General features: G+C 52.4%; 1 protein-coding gene across 1 annotated transcript in view; it reads right to left on the reverse strand.

Annotated features, from left to right (window-relative positions):
- MGA (MAX dimerization protein MGA) overlaps window positions 1–15,988 on the reverse strand; it is a 734,728-nt gene that overhangs the window by 482,125 nt on the left and 236,615 nt on the right. Inside the window, exon 9 of the mRNA XM_086937233.1 lies at window positions 10,806–11,157. Within this exon, the coding sequence (XP_086793359.1) occupies window positions 10,806–11,157 (352 nt within the window). The remainder of the gene's footprint in view (window positions 1–10,805; window positions 11,158–15,988) is intronic.

Here is a 15,988-nt window from a genome sequence, read left to right on the forward strand (position 1 = left end):
ACGCGGTGAGCAGCAAAGACCAGAAGGGCCCCACGCAGATCTGGTGGATGCTGGAGGGCTGAACTTCGGTGCTGGAGCTGCTCAGGGTTGGGGCTTCTCGGACCCCAAAGCACTCACTCGAGGATCCCTCGGCGGTCGTGCTGGGCAAGCGTTGTGCAGTCTTGAAGATGGCCGGTCCCTCGAGGTCTGGTCGCACCCACGGATCTCAGCTGAGCTGACGATGTGGGTAGAGGTCAGAGGTGCCAGGGAAGCCGGGTCTCGTCGTGCTGGTCAGTCGGATTCCGGAGGAAGGACGTGCAGCAAACCGCAGTGTTCTTGGATGGTGCCTGCGGGTGCAGGGTGACTACTCCTTAGCCACAAGGGAGAAATCTTGAGAAGAAGTCGAGAGTTCCTTTCGTAGAAAGTAGTTTCAGGATTCAAAGATGATCTAATTTGGTAGGGGGCCCGCTCCTATCTTTATACTAGGAAAAGGGGCTGGCACGCGACTAGGTCCTGCCCATGGGTGGGACCAGGAAGGGGGGTGGTTACACCCCTCTCCCATGCCGGACTTTCCCCAGCTCAGGGGCTGGTGTGCCCCTGGAATTGGTTCTAGCCGGCAGATGCATAGTGAGCACCGGGGTGCCACTTGCAGTCACCTTCCTCTAAAGCCCTGCCTACCCAGGATACACAAAACCCTGTCTGGGATGGTGCTAGCACCGCCCCTGACAGGAAACCCTTTGTCCAGGCTCCCCTCGCTGGAAGGACTCCCAGCTGCAGGGGGTCAGACTTGTGTCTGTGGTGGCAGCATCCATTTTGTGATGCTGAGGCTTGAGTTAACTTTAACCGGGGTTCACAGTTACATACATGTCGTGTCCCTCTAGAAGGGTGGAATGCTAACCCCGTCGCCAGAATTGGCGAGGGGTTAGTATTCCAATTCGTACGACACCTTACTCGACATGTTTCGATAAAGCGATACCAAAGATAGCATATAACCAGGAGGATTATAATGCACTTAAGAGTATATGGTATGCGTTATCATGGAACAGCTATTAGGACTTGGTTCCGCAAGCTGCAAACGGGCTCAGCTCATGCCAGAGCACCATCTCACACGATTCCAAGCACTCTGCCTTCAGGATTGTCAAGGCCTGCCATAGGAGTGACTGATAGGAATCTGTGTGTCCATTTTAGGGTTAGATATAGGTATACTATATCTAAAGAAAAGGGTGATTACACCACCTTGCCCCAGCTGTCGTACAGCCAGTTGTGTCAGATTTAGATGGCCATCCAGGGGTGGCATAATACATGCTGCAGCCCATGGTAGGCCCTGGGTACACCTATGCCCTGAGTTACAGGGTCTGATAAGGTGGCCCAGTACCAATTGGTAAATGCACCTAAGGTACACGTGTCAATTTAGTGAGAGAACAGCAAGGCTGTGGGTCTGATTAGCAGGCCCACAGCCAGAGAAGTCGTAAGCCAGTGAAGCAAAAAGAAAAAATCTGGGGTGATCATAGGATTGCAGACCCTACTTTCCTACACTACTCACTAGATTATGACTATACACAGAGATCCCCTACTACAGAACCAGGTTCAAGTCCCGCTGGGGCATCACGAAAGGAACAGTGGGGAACATATGAGTGATGCCCTTCAAGAACCTATTTACAATCGGGGACTTGAACGAAGAAGGTTGATCAGGTACCCTTAGGAAGGTGGAAAGGGCAGAAAGGTAGCCCTTTACAGTGCCCAGAGCAGAGCCCTGCTGGGCAAGAGAATGAAGGGAGAGGAGAACCTCAGAAAGGGGGCAGAGAGTGGATCCACAGCCTTTACTGCGCACCATGCCACAAATCTGTTGCACCTGCAGCCGTATACCGTCTTTGTGGAGGGACGCCTGGCTGCCAGAATCACATTACAAACTTCAGGAGGCTAGTCAAATGGTCTCAACAGTCGCCTCTCAATCTCCAAGCATGGATGTGGAGACTGGACAGGTTCGGGTGGAGGACCGCCCCCTGCTGCTGCGACAGAAGGTCCTCCTGAAGACGCAGACGAATCGGGGGATCGACAGACATGCTGAGTAGCTTGGGATACCAGTATCTTCGTGCCCAGTCCGGAGCCACAAGGATAACTTGGGCCCTGTAGCGCCTGATCTTCTTCAGCACTCTGGGCAGAAGTGGTATAGGGAGAAAGGCGTACAACAGATTGCAGCTCCACTCGCGACGAAAAGCGTCTCCGAGCGAGTGCCGCCTTGGAAATTCCAACACTCCGAACTGATGACATTGCGCGTTCTCTTCTGTGGCGAATAGAACTAACCAAGGCTCTCCCCACTGCTGAAAGAGGTCAGAGTTCAGACGCCATTCGTGATCCATCATGCACCGACGGCTGAGTTCGTACGCCCTGGCGTTCAGGGAACCTGCCAGGTGTTGAACCACCAGGGTCACGCCTTGATGTTCCAGCCACTGCCACTGCCAGTCACCTGGCATAGGGTCCACGACCCCACCCTGCCCTGTTTGTTGCACTACCACATGGCGGTGGTGTTGTCCGTGAACACCCTCATTACACTCCCCCGGACAGAGGGGAGGAATGCCATCAGTGCAAGCCGGATCGCCCGCAGCTCCAGAAGGTTGATGTGGAGCCGGGACTCCGCCAGAGACCAGAGAACTCTGATCTCTGCCTCTCCCATGTGGCCTCCCCACCCCTCCTCCGTAGCCACGGTAGGAGGGGAGACAAAACCAGTGTTGGGCGAAGTGTCCAGACCACTGGCCTCCCCAAGCTCACCTGTTCAGTCCTGGGAAGACTGGCACTCACATGCCAGTGGGTCGTCGGACCCCTCCCAATCCTCCTCGCCCCCCATCTCCTGATACTCAGGGTCAAAGGATGGGGCCGGGTCATAGAAAACTCCTATCGGTGTTGAGAGCACCGGACCCGAATCGAGGGTAGGACCAGGAAGTCGCCGACGGCGCCGGGGCCGAAGCACCCGACGGTGCAGGGGCCGAAGCACCTGGCCCGCGTGGGGACCCAGTCGAGGCTGCTTGACCCGAAGGCGCTGCGGAACCCGATGGAGGAGTGAGGGACCTCATGGCAGCGAGGAACGCCTCGATCTCCTCCGGCGTCGCGTTCTGACCAGGGACCGGCGGGTATGGAGCAGGCCGCCACGCCTGCGGCTCTGGCGGAGCCGCGGGGGCGGTGTCGCCCGAACCCCGGCCTCGTCGCGCGAGCGTCGGAGGAAGTCAGAAGAGCGAATACGCCTTTTCGACTTCTTGTGCCTCTAACCTGAGGACTTCGAGCCCGAAGACTGGTGACGACACCCGGAGCTATGATGACTCTGACCCCGCGACCGGTCCCTCGACCTCCTCGCGGACCGGGACATCGAGCGGCGCGGGGCCGACTGCCGGACCTCGAGTCGCTTGCGGGACCACTCCCGTTTAGCTTTGGACGTCAGGGCCCGGCAGTCGGAGTAGGACTTTTCGTCGTGGTCGAGGCCCAGACAGTGAAGGCACCGGCAATGGGGGTCAGTAACCGGCATCAGTCGGTTGCAGTCGACGCAGGGTTTGAACCCGAGCATCCCTACCGGCACTGTCGGAGTCGTTCGACTCGAACAACAGATCAAAAAGATCCCAAAATGGACTAAAGGTTACCACTTTCTCCGGACCTGCGCTTGCTGGCGCGGAAAAAACAAGAACTGACGTCAGTGCGCAAGGACAGCGTCTAAGTACTCCGGCGACGTCATCCGACGCACAAGTTACTACTTGCGTAACGATATATCTGTAAGAGACATTAGTTAGTGATAGATTCCTTACCTTAGAATATCCCAAGGCGTCAGACTGGATCCGGAAATCTTTGCGTAGCAATACCCCTGCGTGTCGGTAGGCGTCGTCTGCGGCTCCGCGTCCGTCGTCGGCGTCGTTAGCGCCGGAATGACGTTGTCGGAGTACTTAGACGCCGCCCATGCGCGCTGACGTCAGTTCTGATACACAGCTTCTCCACGCCAGATACGCAGAGCCATGATAGAACCAACACTGGTGCCATGAAACTAGGGCCCTGAAAGGGGATGACAACCCTAGATATCGGTTCGCAGAACGGGGAGGATGGGTGGGTCGGTAAGGAATCTATCACTAACTAATGTCTCTTACAGATATATCGTTAAGAGACACGTTAGTGATAGATTCCTTACCTTAGAATAGATACCGCAGCAATACCAACCCCAGTGGTGGGTCTGCGAACCAATATCACACCAGAAAGTCCTGGAGGACGGAACGGCCAAAGAAGCCATCCCTCCGGACTGGACTGTCCAGGCAGTAGTGTCTTGTGAACGTGTGCAGCGAGGCCCACGTCGCTGCCTGGCAAATGTCCTGTAAGGGGACTCCTCGGCCCAGGGCAGTTGTTGTTGTTGTCGTGGCACGAGTGGAATGAGCCCACAATCCAGCAGGGGGCTCCTTTTTCGCTATGGAGTAACATGCCTGAATACACAAGATGATCCACAGCGAAATGGTCCTCTTGTGTACTGCCTTTCCCTTCTTCGCGCCCACGTAACCAACAAAGAGTTGGTCATCCACCCGGAATTGGCGTGTGCGATCTAGGTAATAGGAGAGCGCACATTTTGGATCCAGACGGTGGAGCCTCTCTTCCTCTTTCGAGGGATGCGGAGGCGGAAGAAGGTGGGCAAAGTTATGGACTGCCCGATGTGGAAGGCCGTGACAACCTTGGGCAGAAAGGAAGGTCGTGTACGCAGCACCACCTTGTCCGGATGAACAGATAAGACATGTGGAGTAGAAGAAAGAGCCTGGAGCTCACTCACCCTCCTGGCAGAGGTGATGGCGACCAGGAAAGCAGTCTTCAATGTGAGAAGACGGAGAGGACAGTTATGGAGCGGCTCAAAGGGAACACACATCAGAAGAGTGAGAACAAGATTCAAGTCCCACTGGGGCATCACAAAGGGAACAGGAGGAAACATGTGTGTGATGCCCTTCAGAAATCTATTTACAATGGGGGACTTGAATAAGGAAGGCTGATCAGGTAGCCTTAAGAAGGCGGAAAGAGCAGAAAGGTACCCTTTAAGAGTGCCCAGAGCAGAGCCCTGCTGGGCAAGGGAAAGAAGGAAGAGCAGCACTTCAGAAAGGGGTGCAGAGAGAGGATCTACAGCCTTTGCTGTGCACCATGCCACAAATCTGTTCCACCTGCAGGCGTATACCGACTGTGTGGAGGGACGCCTGGCTGCCAGAATGATATCACAGACTTCAGAAGGCAAGTCAAATGGCCTCAACTGTCGCTGCTTAATCTCCAAGCTTGTAGGTGGAGACTGGACAGGTTCCGGTGCAGCACCGTCCCCTGCTGCTGCGACAGAAGGTCCTCCCGAAGAGGCAGACGAATCGGGGGATCGACTGACATGCTGAGTAGCTCGGGATACCAGTATCTTCGTGCCCAGTCCGGAGCCACAAGGATAACCTGGGCCCGGTCGCGCCTGATCTTCTTAAGCACTCTGGGCAGAAGTGGTATAGGCGGAAAGGCGTGCAATAGACTGCAACTCCACTCGCGACGAAAAGCGCCTCCGAGTGAGTGCCGCCTTGGAAATTCCAATGTGATCCATCATGCACCGTCGGCTGAGTTCGTCCGCCCTGGCATTCCGAGAGCCTGCCAGGTGTTGAACCACCAGGGTCACGCCCCGATGTTCCAGCCATTGCCAGAGGCGCAGAGCCTCCTGGCATAGGGGAACACTTGCACTACACTCCCCAGGACAGAGGGGAGGGATGCCTTCAGTGCTAGACGAATCGCCCGCAGCACCAACATGTTGATATGGAGCCGGGACTCCGCCGGAGATCAGAGGCCTCTGATCTCCGCCTCTCCCATATGGCCTCCCCATCCCTGGAGGGATTCGTCCGTCACAACCACGTGCTCCGGGTGGGGTAAATGTAAATGTAAATGTACAGGAATTTATATAGCGCAAATCACCGAGCGGTTTCTAAGCGCTTGCTTAGGGAACCCGTCCTGGTATTCCCCTGTGAGATAACCCCGGCAGGGTATCCGCAAGGTGAAAGCCAGGCATCCCGCCGCGAGGGGCCGTTGTGGAGATTAAGCAAGCTATTGCCCAGAGTCGCAGAGTGTGAACCCGTGAATCGAGTAGGCACTGGAGCGAGAATTGTCGAGTCAATGGACATTTTAGGACTCAAGACCCCGCCGAGCCAGGAATTGAACCCTGGTCCCGGGCTGACCTCTGCTTCCAGGTCTGCCTCCTCTAACCAGTGAGCCACACTTCTCCATGTTAGGGGTAGGGACAGGGATCTGCCACTGACCCAGTCGCGGTCCGTGAGCCACCACTGCAGTTGTTTCGAAGTGCCCTCCGAGATCAAGACATGATCGGACAGTTTGCCCTGATGCTGGGCCCACTGAAACTTCAGGTCCCACTGCAGAGCCCGCATCCACCACCTGGCGTGATGCACCAGAAGGATGCAGGAGGCCATCAGCCCCAGAAGCCGCAGCGTCAACCTGACTGAGACTCGGGATAACGGCTGGAAGATGGGAATCAGAGCCTGTGTATCCCGAACCCGCTGTTCGGGCGGGTAAACCCGAAACTGCACCGAGTCGAGAACCGCTCCGATGAAGAGGAGCTTCTGAGAGGGGCACAGGTGTGACTTCGGCACATTGATGGAGAACCCCAGCAAGTGCAGGAGGTCGGCCGTAGTCTGGAGGTGGCTGAAGACTGTCTGAGGCGAGCCCGCCTTCAACAACCAGTCGTCGAGGTAGGGGAAGACTGACACCCCTTGCCTGCGCAGATGAGCCGCGACCATCGCCATCACCTTCGTGAACACCCGTGGGGCGCTGGTAAGGTCGAAGGGGAGCACGGTAAACTGAAAGTGCTCTTGGCCTACCGTGAACCGCAGGTAACGCCGGTGGGCCGGCAGGACGGGGATGTGGAAATAAGCGTCCTGCAGGTCCAACGCTACCATCCAGTCTTCCGGGTCCAGGGCAGCCAGGACCTGAGTCAAAGTCAGCATCTTCTCCTTCCGTAGGAAGCAGTTGACGTTCCGCAGGTCCAAGATAGGGCGTAGGCCCCCTTTGCCCTTCTTGGGTACCAGGAAGTAGTGGGAGTAACATCCACACCCTACTTCTGGCCCAGGAACGCGCTCGATGGCCCCCTTGGCCAAGAGGGCCGTGACTTCCTCTTGCAGAAGTTGCAAGTGATCCCCCGACACGCGGTGGCATTGCGGTGGCATGGATGGAGGGGACGCCTCGAAGGGGAGGGAGTAGCCCCTTCAGACGATCTGCAGCACCCACCTGTCCGAAGTGACTGTGCGCCAGTGGGAGAGGTGATTGCGAACCCTGCCTCCCACAGGCGTCACATGGGCCTGAAAACTAGGACTAGGAAGGTTTCGAGGCAGGTGCTTCTGAGGGACGTGTGGACTGGCCTCGCCGTGGTCCCCGACCGCCGCCATGGCGGTTTCCACGTCCGCCACCGTGCTGTTGAACATTCTGCTGTGCGTGGCTGGCAGTACGTGGGGGGGGGGGGGCGCCCCTTCTGTGGCCACGAAAGGAACGAAAGGCACCCGATTGCTGGCGTGGAGCCGTGAGGCCCAAGGACTTGGCCGTAGCCCTGGAGTCCTTAAAACGTTCCAGCGCATGGTCTGCCTTGTCGCAGAAGAGGCGACGGACATCAAATGGCATGTCCAGGAGTGTGGCCTGGACATCGGCCGAGAAGTTGGCGGACCTCAACCAGGCGTGGCGTCGAACCGCCACTTTCGTTGCCATCGCCCTGCCCAGTGAGTCCGTTGTATCCAGCCCACACCAGATAGAAAAACGTGCTGCATCTCGGCCCTCCCCAAGGGCTTGGCCGAGTTTAGCCTGGACCTCCTCCGGGCATTGTGGCAGCACCTCCGCAACCGTGTCCCACAGAGTGTGGGTGTAGCGGCCCAAGAGACAGGCGGTATTCACAGACCGCAGCCCTTAGCTAACAGACAAGAACACCTTCTTCCCAAACTGTTCGTATCTCTTGGATTCCCTGTCGGGGGGGGGGGGGGCCGACGGGAATGCGGTCTGGGAGTTGGAGGCCTGGATGACCAGGCTCTCGGGGGTGGGGTGGGTGGACAAAAAGCATGGGTCGCCCGGGGCCGGGCGGTAGCGTCTGGCCACGTTCCTATCCACAGGCGGACCTGTGGCGGGCTTGGACCAAGTGCCCACAAGAACGTCACACAAGGCCTCATTTAACGGCAGCAGAGGCTCACTGGAGCTTGCCTGCGGTTTGAGGACCTCTGTGAGGAGGTTTGTCCTCACGGCCGTGACGGGGAGCTTAAGGTTTAAGGCCTTAGCTGCCTTTGTCAACACTACACTATATGTAGAGCCCGCCTCCGAAGCCACAGTCGGAGGGGAGCTAAATCCAGTGTCTGGCGAAGTGTCAAGGCCACTGGCCTCCCCAAGCTCATATGTCCAGTCCTGTTGACACTGGCAATCCAGTGCCAGAGGGTCCTCGGACCCCTCCCAATCTTCCTTGTCACCTGTGTCCTGTAAACCAGGATTAGTAGACAGGGCCTCCTCGTGGAGATAAAAATCTCCAAAGGCCGACGGAATCGGCGCCCAGCAGCGCCCTTCCGGCACCTGAGTCGGACCGCAGGAAACAATGGGGACGGCAACCACAGTGGGCGCCGGGGGCGACACATGTGGGGACGGCGCCGGTGAGGACGTAAGGTCGACGCCCCGGATCCGGTGAGGTCCTGCGGCGCCGAGACCGAAGTCGCGGGCGGCGCCGGGGCCGAAGCACCCGACCCGTTAGGACCTCCAGATGGAACGGTTGGGCCCGAAGGCGTCACGGGAACCGACTGAGGAGGGAGGGTCCTCAGGGCCATGAGGTACCGCTCGATCTCCTCCGGCGTCGCGCCGTGCCCAGGGACCCGAAGGTGTGGGGCAGGTGGCGACGCTAGCGACTCCCGCGGAGCCGCGTGGGCGGTGTCGCCCGAGCGCCCAGCCGCATCGTGCAAGCGTCGGGGTGGGTCGGAGGACCGATGACGTCGCTCCGACCTCTCATGCCTCTTACCTGAGGACTTGGAACCTGACGACCGGTGTCCACTCCCGGAGCTTCGATGACTCCGACCTCGCGACCTGTCGCTCGACCTCCCGTGGGACCGGGACAGGGACCTGGAGCGGCGCGGGCCGACTGCCTCAGCTCGAGTCGCTTGCGGGACCGCTCCCGCCTAGCCTTCGACGTCAGGGCCCGGCAGTCGGAGCAGGTTCGATCGTCATAGTCGAGGCCTAAGCACTTCAGGCACCGGCGATTGGGGTCCGTGACCGACATCAGTCGATCGCACTTCGAGCAGGGCTTGAACCCGGGCATTCCTACCGGCACCGATAGAGTCGAAGACTCGACAAAAAAGAGTGATCAAAAGATCAAAAAGTTCAGTCAAAAATTGACTGGGGGTAGAGCTTCTCCGTATCTGCGCTAGCTGGCGCGGAAAAAAGAAGAACTGACGTCAGCGCGCATGGGCGGCCTTTAAGTACTCCGACGACGTCATTCCGGCGCTAACGACGACGGACGGGGAGCCGCAGACGACGCCTACAGACGCGCAGGGGCATTGCTACGCAAAAATTTCCGGATCCAGTCTGACGCCTGGGGATATTCTAAGGTAAGGAATCTATCACTAACGTGTCTCTTTCAGATGCAGATGCCGGACGCGGAGCCGCAGACGAGGCCTACCGACGCGCAAGGGTACGGCTACGCAAAAATTTCCGGATCCAGTCTGACGCCTAGGGATATTCTAAGGTAAAGAATCTAATACTAACCTGTTTCTTTCAGATTCTCTTAGACAAAGAAAAATCAAGCTGGTCAGGATCTATCTGACTCCCTCTTTCAACATCCAAGACTAAAAGAGTATAGCTGGTGGTAAAATGGAGCAAACCGGAAAATGCCTATGGATCTTATCTTTATTAAAAATATTTGAAACCATTATTGACAAAGCCATCCCGGTTTTCTGGATAAGGTAGGATCCAGCCCAATATACGTGTCATTAATCCTCTATAGAGAGCATGTTATTTTGCAGTTCTGGGTCTACACAAAAAAAAACTGCTCAGAGAGAATCCAGGCAATTTCCCATTGATCTCCAGATCTCTATTCCTATATGTTTCTCTGGTACCTCTCCTGGGATGTTGCAACAGGGGTTTAAGACTGTGAAGGCCCTCTATGTGGTCATGTCTTAAGGAAGACAAACCTAGGGCCAATCAAAAATGTGTTCCCTCAGTGATGATAGCCCTCTAATGATATGTGAGTATACATGTTCTCCTGGCTGGACAGGGGCAGTGCACAAAATCACGTGGCCAGTGATAATAATCAGGTTATAGGGTATATGCACCATGAGATGTTCGTCATACTTCTGTGGGGTAAACCAGTTAACTATTCCTATGCCGAAGGGCAAAACCAATTCGATGGTGTCTTGGTTCCAGCACCTTAAATTCTGGTCTATGTCAGGAAATAGAGATCATTTTAGTTTTTAGATGAAAAAAGCATATACAGGAAAAAGAAATAGCCAAATGCTTTACCACTAAATACAGAGCAATGAAAAAAAAGAAAAACAAAAAGAGAAAGTTTAATTTATAAAATAAACCTCAAATGAAAACAACTGTAAACTAGCAGTAGTAGACAGCATTTCTGAAGATTTTGTTTAATAGCACAAACACTAAAACACATGAAAAACTGGTGCTGCATGCGAAAACGTCTGAACAAAAGCACCTCAACTTTGATTTTTAATATTTACACCTTTCTAATTGTGTATAAATTCAGGATCACTGCATGTCTGTGATTAAATGGTTTTAACCCTCATGTTATAGCCTTAAATTTAAGCAACTGTAATACTCACTGTACTCTAGTTTCACTTGATGGCTTCCATAAATACTATTTTCATCCTCTTCGCTTTCAAGCTTTTCTTCCTTAAGAGCGATCTGTGGATCCTGCCCAATTGTTTCTGAGAGCAGGTTGTCTTCGTCTTCTTTCTTAATTGTTGTTTTGTCCTTGGGTCCACCCCTCACTAACATCATCTTTCTTTTTAGACAAGTGCAACCAAACATGCACTCCGGTCGCCTGCAGTGTGTAGGTTCGCGCTTTTCCTGGGAAATGCTTGCACAAATGCATCCAAGTCGGCAGAATTCATTATTGCAAGCAGGTGCTCGTCGCTGGATTATTTTGCGGACAGGTTTACTTTTTAGAGACACCTATATGTGAATAAATAAAAGAAGCAAACATACTATAACCAAATTAGTCACAATACTCCACAATAAAATCTTGGATTACTTACTTAACAAGTAAGACTCTTTTTGAATTCTTAGAAAATTAAACACAGAAATGTACAAAAGTAATACTAGCTCAAATAGAGCAAACTGCAAAATATCTGAGGCTCTAATTTATGATATTAAAAACATTTGAAATCCCCATTGGCAAAGCCAAAAGATTTCGCCTTTGCAACCAAATGGCTTTGCAACGCTTTTGTTGATGCTTTAAAGAATCAGTAAAAAAAAAAAAACAGAAACACGACAATAACTTAAACACACGCACCTGTGTAATGGCAGCCATGCATGAGGATGTATGAGCATGTGTGTGTGTATAAAGCGTGATGTGAACTATTGTATTTATTATTTACTGTACTAACATGTCAGACACAAATTGTAGGGGTAAATTCAAAATAATTTAAATTTGAGCAAACAAACTTATTGTTAACAACGCGGTCTGGCAGAAAAATACAGTTGTAGGTACCTGAGAACACTGAATAAAACATTTATGAAGGTCGGCTAAGTGGGTGAGTAAGAGAAGACAGCGTTGGTGGGGCAATAGAAAACAGGCTTTGGAGTAACTGCAGAGTTTGAGGCAATGGCAAAAAACAAAAAATAGTCAGGCTGAGGGAAGCATTGGACAGCCTCGGACTTCAGGGGGGAGCAACATGGAGAGGAAATAGATATTTAAGTGGGGGAAGTAGAACATGAAGGAGACAGCAGGAAAATACATACACTCTCATGGATTGTTGAACGAAAGCAGTACCCTGATTGAGAGCAGTAGAACACTTGTTTTCAAGATGTGCAATCTTGTCAATTTTATCTCCAAAATGTATTTAATTTATTTTACACATTTCTTTCACTTTGAATTCAATCTATTTTTACAAATGTGAGAAATTCAAGAATTTTTCTCATTACTTCTATGTATACATTTCTATTTACGAAGCTTGCTCGGACGCGGTCACCTCTGTCTTTTATTTAGTATGGCATGTTGGCCCCTTGTTTGTTTCATAAGGTGATGGGGCATAGTGTATTATTGATTGCCCGTGACGAAGACCAAGTTCGGGTCAAACGTGTCGCTGTAATAAATCTTTGTGAGTTCAAAGCTGTGGAGGGCAAGGTTTTTACTGGAGTTCTATCACAAACCCCTGTGAATCTTTTCAGATTTATAACGGGCCCTGCACCCATATGCTTGCACCACCCGCACAAGTGTAGATGATGCCGGTTTGGCTGCATACTCAAGCCATCTAGTGTTGGTTCTGGATATATTCAAATAGTTTTTCTTCAAAGAAGTCTTTCCAGTCATGAGGTAAGGTGGCTCCTCAACTCCATTGTTAGATTGTTTTCTCGCAGTGTGAGAATGGAGTTAGTGAGGGTAGAATAGAGAGATGTCCATGCGTATGAATGTAAATTGAAGAACTACAACAACCACTGGAGACTGGGGAGGCAGGTGGGTGCATGTGAATCTACAGCTCTACGTGCCAAGAACAGATGCTCACTGTATAAGTAACATTATCCTTTCAAGGCATGTGAGCTGTACATCACATGCTTTGCATAGACTATACAGCAGTATACTCCCAAAGCAGTGGCTAACCTGTAGTGATCGTAGTTTTTTGAAACGGTGTTTTAAAGACTGCTTGGCCTACATTTGCCTGTTGTCTCGCTAACACATCTACATAATACTAGGGGTGCAGGGTGGAGCGTATACGAAGAGGGAAGGGACATGTCCGATATTCCTATATTCTTATGGCAACGCAGACACTGAAAGTTCTTAATTGGAATGTCCGCGGGATGGCCAGGCTGGACAAGCGCCGTAGAGTGCACGCTTTCCTGAAGAGATATGGAGTAGCGATTGCGGGGCTCCAGGAGACCTGGTTTGGGTTGCCCCTGGGGAACACATCCAGCACCTTCACCATGTTCTTGATCCCAAAGGAAGATCCGTTATCCTGTTTGGAAGATGGGAAGGGAGGGAACTATGTATTATAAATGTCTACCCGCCCAATCTGGATAGCTCTGAGTTTAATCCGGCAGTCCTGAAAGCAGCATTACCTTATATGGGTGCTGAAATTCTTCTCTTCAGTGATTTTAATTGTATCTTTGATGGGACGCTGGATCGGGAGCCCTCCAGGGAAAATAATGAACTCTGTATGAAGATATCCCTTAGGGTTATTTTTCAGGATCTGCAGTTACGCAATGAGTGGAGAGCTCGTAACCCCACCAAAACGGTGTTTAACTCTGGGCGCCAACACCTTTTTGCGGCATGGCCATTGTTGCCTTACACCAGGTCTCTTAGCTACGGTACGGGCCATTTCATCCTTACCACGGTACCCGTCTGACCACGCGCCTTTGTTGCTGACCTTGTCCTCTGGACCGGGGTGACCACCCATTCAATTATGGTGGCTTTGAGACAAAGCCCTTACAGACCCTCCATTTGTACGGATTGTTACAGAGGCTCTCCAACATTATTTTGGGGAGAATTGGGGTCCACCAACGCTCACTCTCCAGAACGAGAGGCCATGAAGGTCGTTATCAGGGGGACGAAGACCACTTATGGGGTCCACCATGAATTTGGTGCGGATATCATCTCCAAGGAGCGCCGTTTAAATGCCCTAGAGCCCACGTTATATTAAAACTCTACTGATAGAACTGCAAGGACGCAGGTTCATGGAGAATTACTTGAAGTTATGTAGAGACTGGAGAAGCACAAATACACTGCCTATCAGCAGAGGCTTTGCATGGAGGGTGACAGATCGGGGGCATTGTTAGCACAACTTATCAGGACAGAACGCATATCAGTGTTACAATTTCACGATCGTACCGGGAGCGTGATCTACATGCAGGACGTGAAGAGTTTGCAACCCACTTGCGCTAGACTTGCTCAACTATTTCCCGGACTAGCCCAATCTCATTTCAGGACTTCTTTAACGACATAACGCTTCCTACCCTTGGCAAGGATGAGGCGGGGCCCTTGGGGCGCCGCTCACTAGAGAAGAAATACTAACCTCCATTAAACAACTGAAGCCAGGGAAATGTCCCGGGAGTCTCCCGGCTGAATTTTACAAGACGTTTGCCCCGCAACTGATGGATCACCTCCCTGAGGTGTATACTGAAGCTTTAACTAAAGAGGCGTTTCCCACTACTATGATGGAAGCGTTGGTCTCCATGATTCCCAAGCCGGGCAGGGACACCCTTTCCCCGACTTTCTATAGGCCCATTTCACTCCTGAATATAGATGAGAAAATGCTAAGTGGGGTGCTAGCAGCGCGTTTGTTGCCCTACATGACGCAGCTGGTCCACCCGGATCAGTCTGGGTTTATACCTGGGCGGAATACTACATTTAACCAGTGCAGACTCGCACATATATGGCATGCGCTGGATCTTGAGAAATCGGAATGGGATCTCTGTCTCTTAGACATAAGGCAGGCCTTTGCTTCTGTCAAGTGGGAATATTTGTGGGCGGTACTTGCACGAATGGGAGTGGGGGACAACTATCTGAGATGGTTAAACCTGCTTTATAATAAACCAACGGCTCGTATCCGGAATAAGATCTCGGACAGTCCGGAGCTTCAATGGGGTACCCGACAGGGTTGCCCGGCCGACGCTCCTTTTTGCACTCACGATGGAGCCCTTGGCAATCATTATCAGATCTCAAATGATACATTGGGGTGTCCGGGAGGGGACGATGGTGCACATGGTGTCTATGTAAACCAGCGACACACTGGTGTACCTCTGACATCCTGGGACCGCAGTTCCGGAGCTCCTTCGGGAGCTGCATAGTTTGGTAGAACCTCAAGCCTTTGCCTAAACCGTGGGAAATCTAAGTTGTTCCGGATGGGCTGTCTGGGAGATGTGGAGCAGTGTGTGCTCCCTGGGGTGGGGATGTGCTGGGTCACTGATACGGTCCGTTACCTGGGGGTCAAATTGGTGCACACACAGGAGGCCTATCTGGAGCACAATATTGGGAGATGTGTGGAAGGTGTTTCTAAATCGATTGAGTTTTGGCAGGATCTCCCTCCATCCTTAATGGGACAGGTGGCCTCATAAAAATGGTCATCCTGCCACGTTGCTTATACGTTCTTCAGTCTTCACTCTACTGTATTCCATGGGCGTATTTCCGCAGACTAGACCGTCTAATGGTAGACATCCTGTGAGGCTCTAAAAGGAAAAGGGTGAAATTGGACACATTACAAAGGACGTGGGAGCGTTGTGGGTTGGAGGCTCCTCGGTTGAGGTATTTTTAAATAGCAACGCATTTCCAACACGCAGTACAGTGGTTTGATGAGAATGACAACTGAGAGTAGTGGCTGTTGGATGGCATTGATCCAGGGTCCCCTCTGTCTGATCTTCTCAGGATTGGATAGAGGTTGCGCGTTAGATTCCCCTATATTATAAGGCATGTGGCCGCAGTCTGGGAGATCGCAATTTAAACAGCGGTGAAAAGAGGGCTATAGGCCCCGTAGGCCCCGTTGTGGGCAGTGGAACAGTTTAAACGTACGAGTCGTACTATGGTAATTACGAAATGGACAAATTGGGGCTGCTGTACGATGGGTAACCTGTATATGGGACAACAGTTTCTTACTAGGGAGGAACTACTATAAAGAAGGGGGACCCCCAAAACGATAAAGGCAGGTAGACTAGGGAAATAATGAACAACCAAGAAAGAGGGAGTACCTGCCAGGAAAATAGAGGTAGGGCCCTAAGAGGACCCTAGAATATATACATGAACATAGGAGCAACCAGAAGCAAGGTCAACACTTCAGATGCAAGAATACATGTA

The sequence above is a fragment of the Lissotriton vulgaris genome, chromosome 9, assembly GCF_964263255.1.
Source record: "Lissotriton vulgaris chromosome 9, aLisVul1.2, whole genome shotgun sequence".
Lineage (NCBI taxonomy): Eukaryota > Metazoa > Chordata > Amphibia > Caudata > Salamandridae > Lissotriton > Lissotriton vulgaris.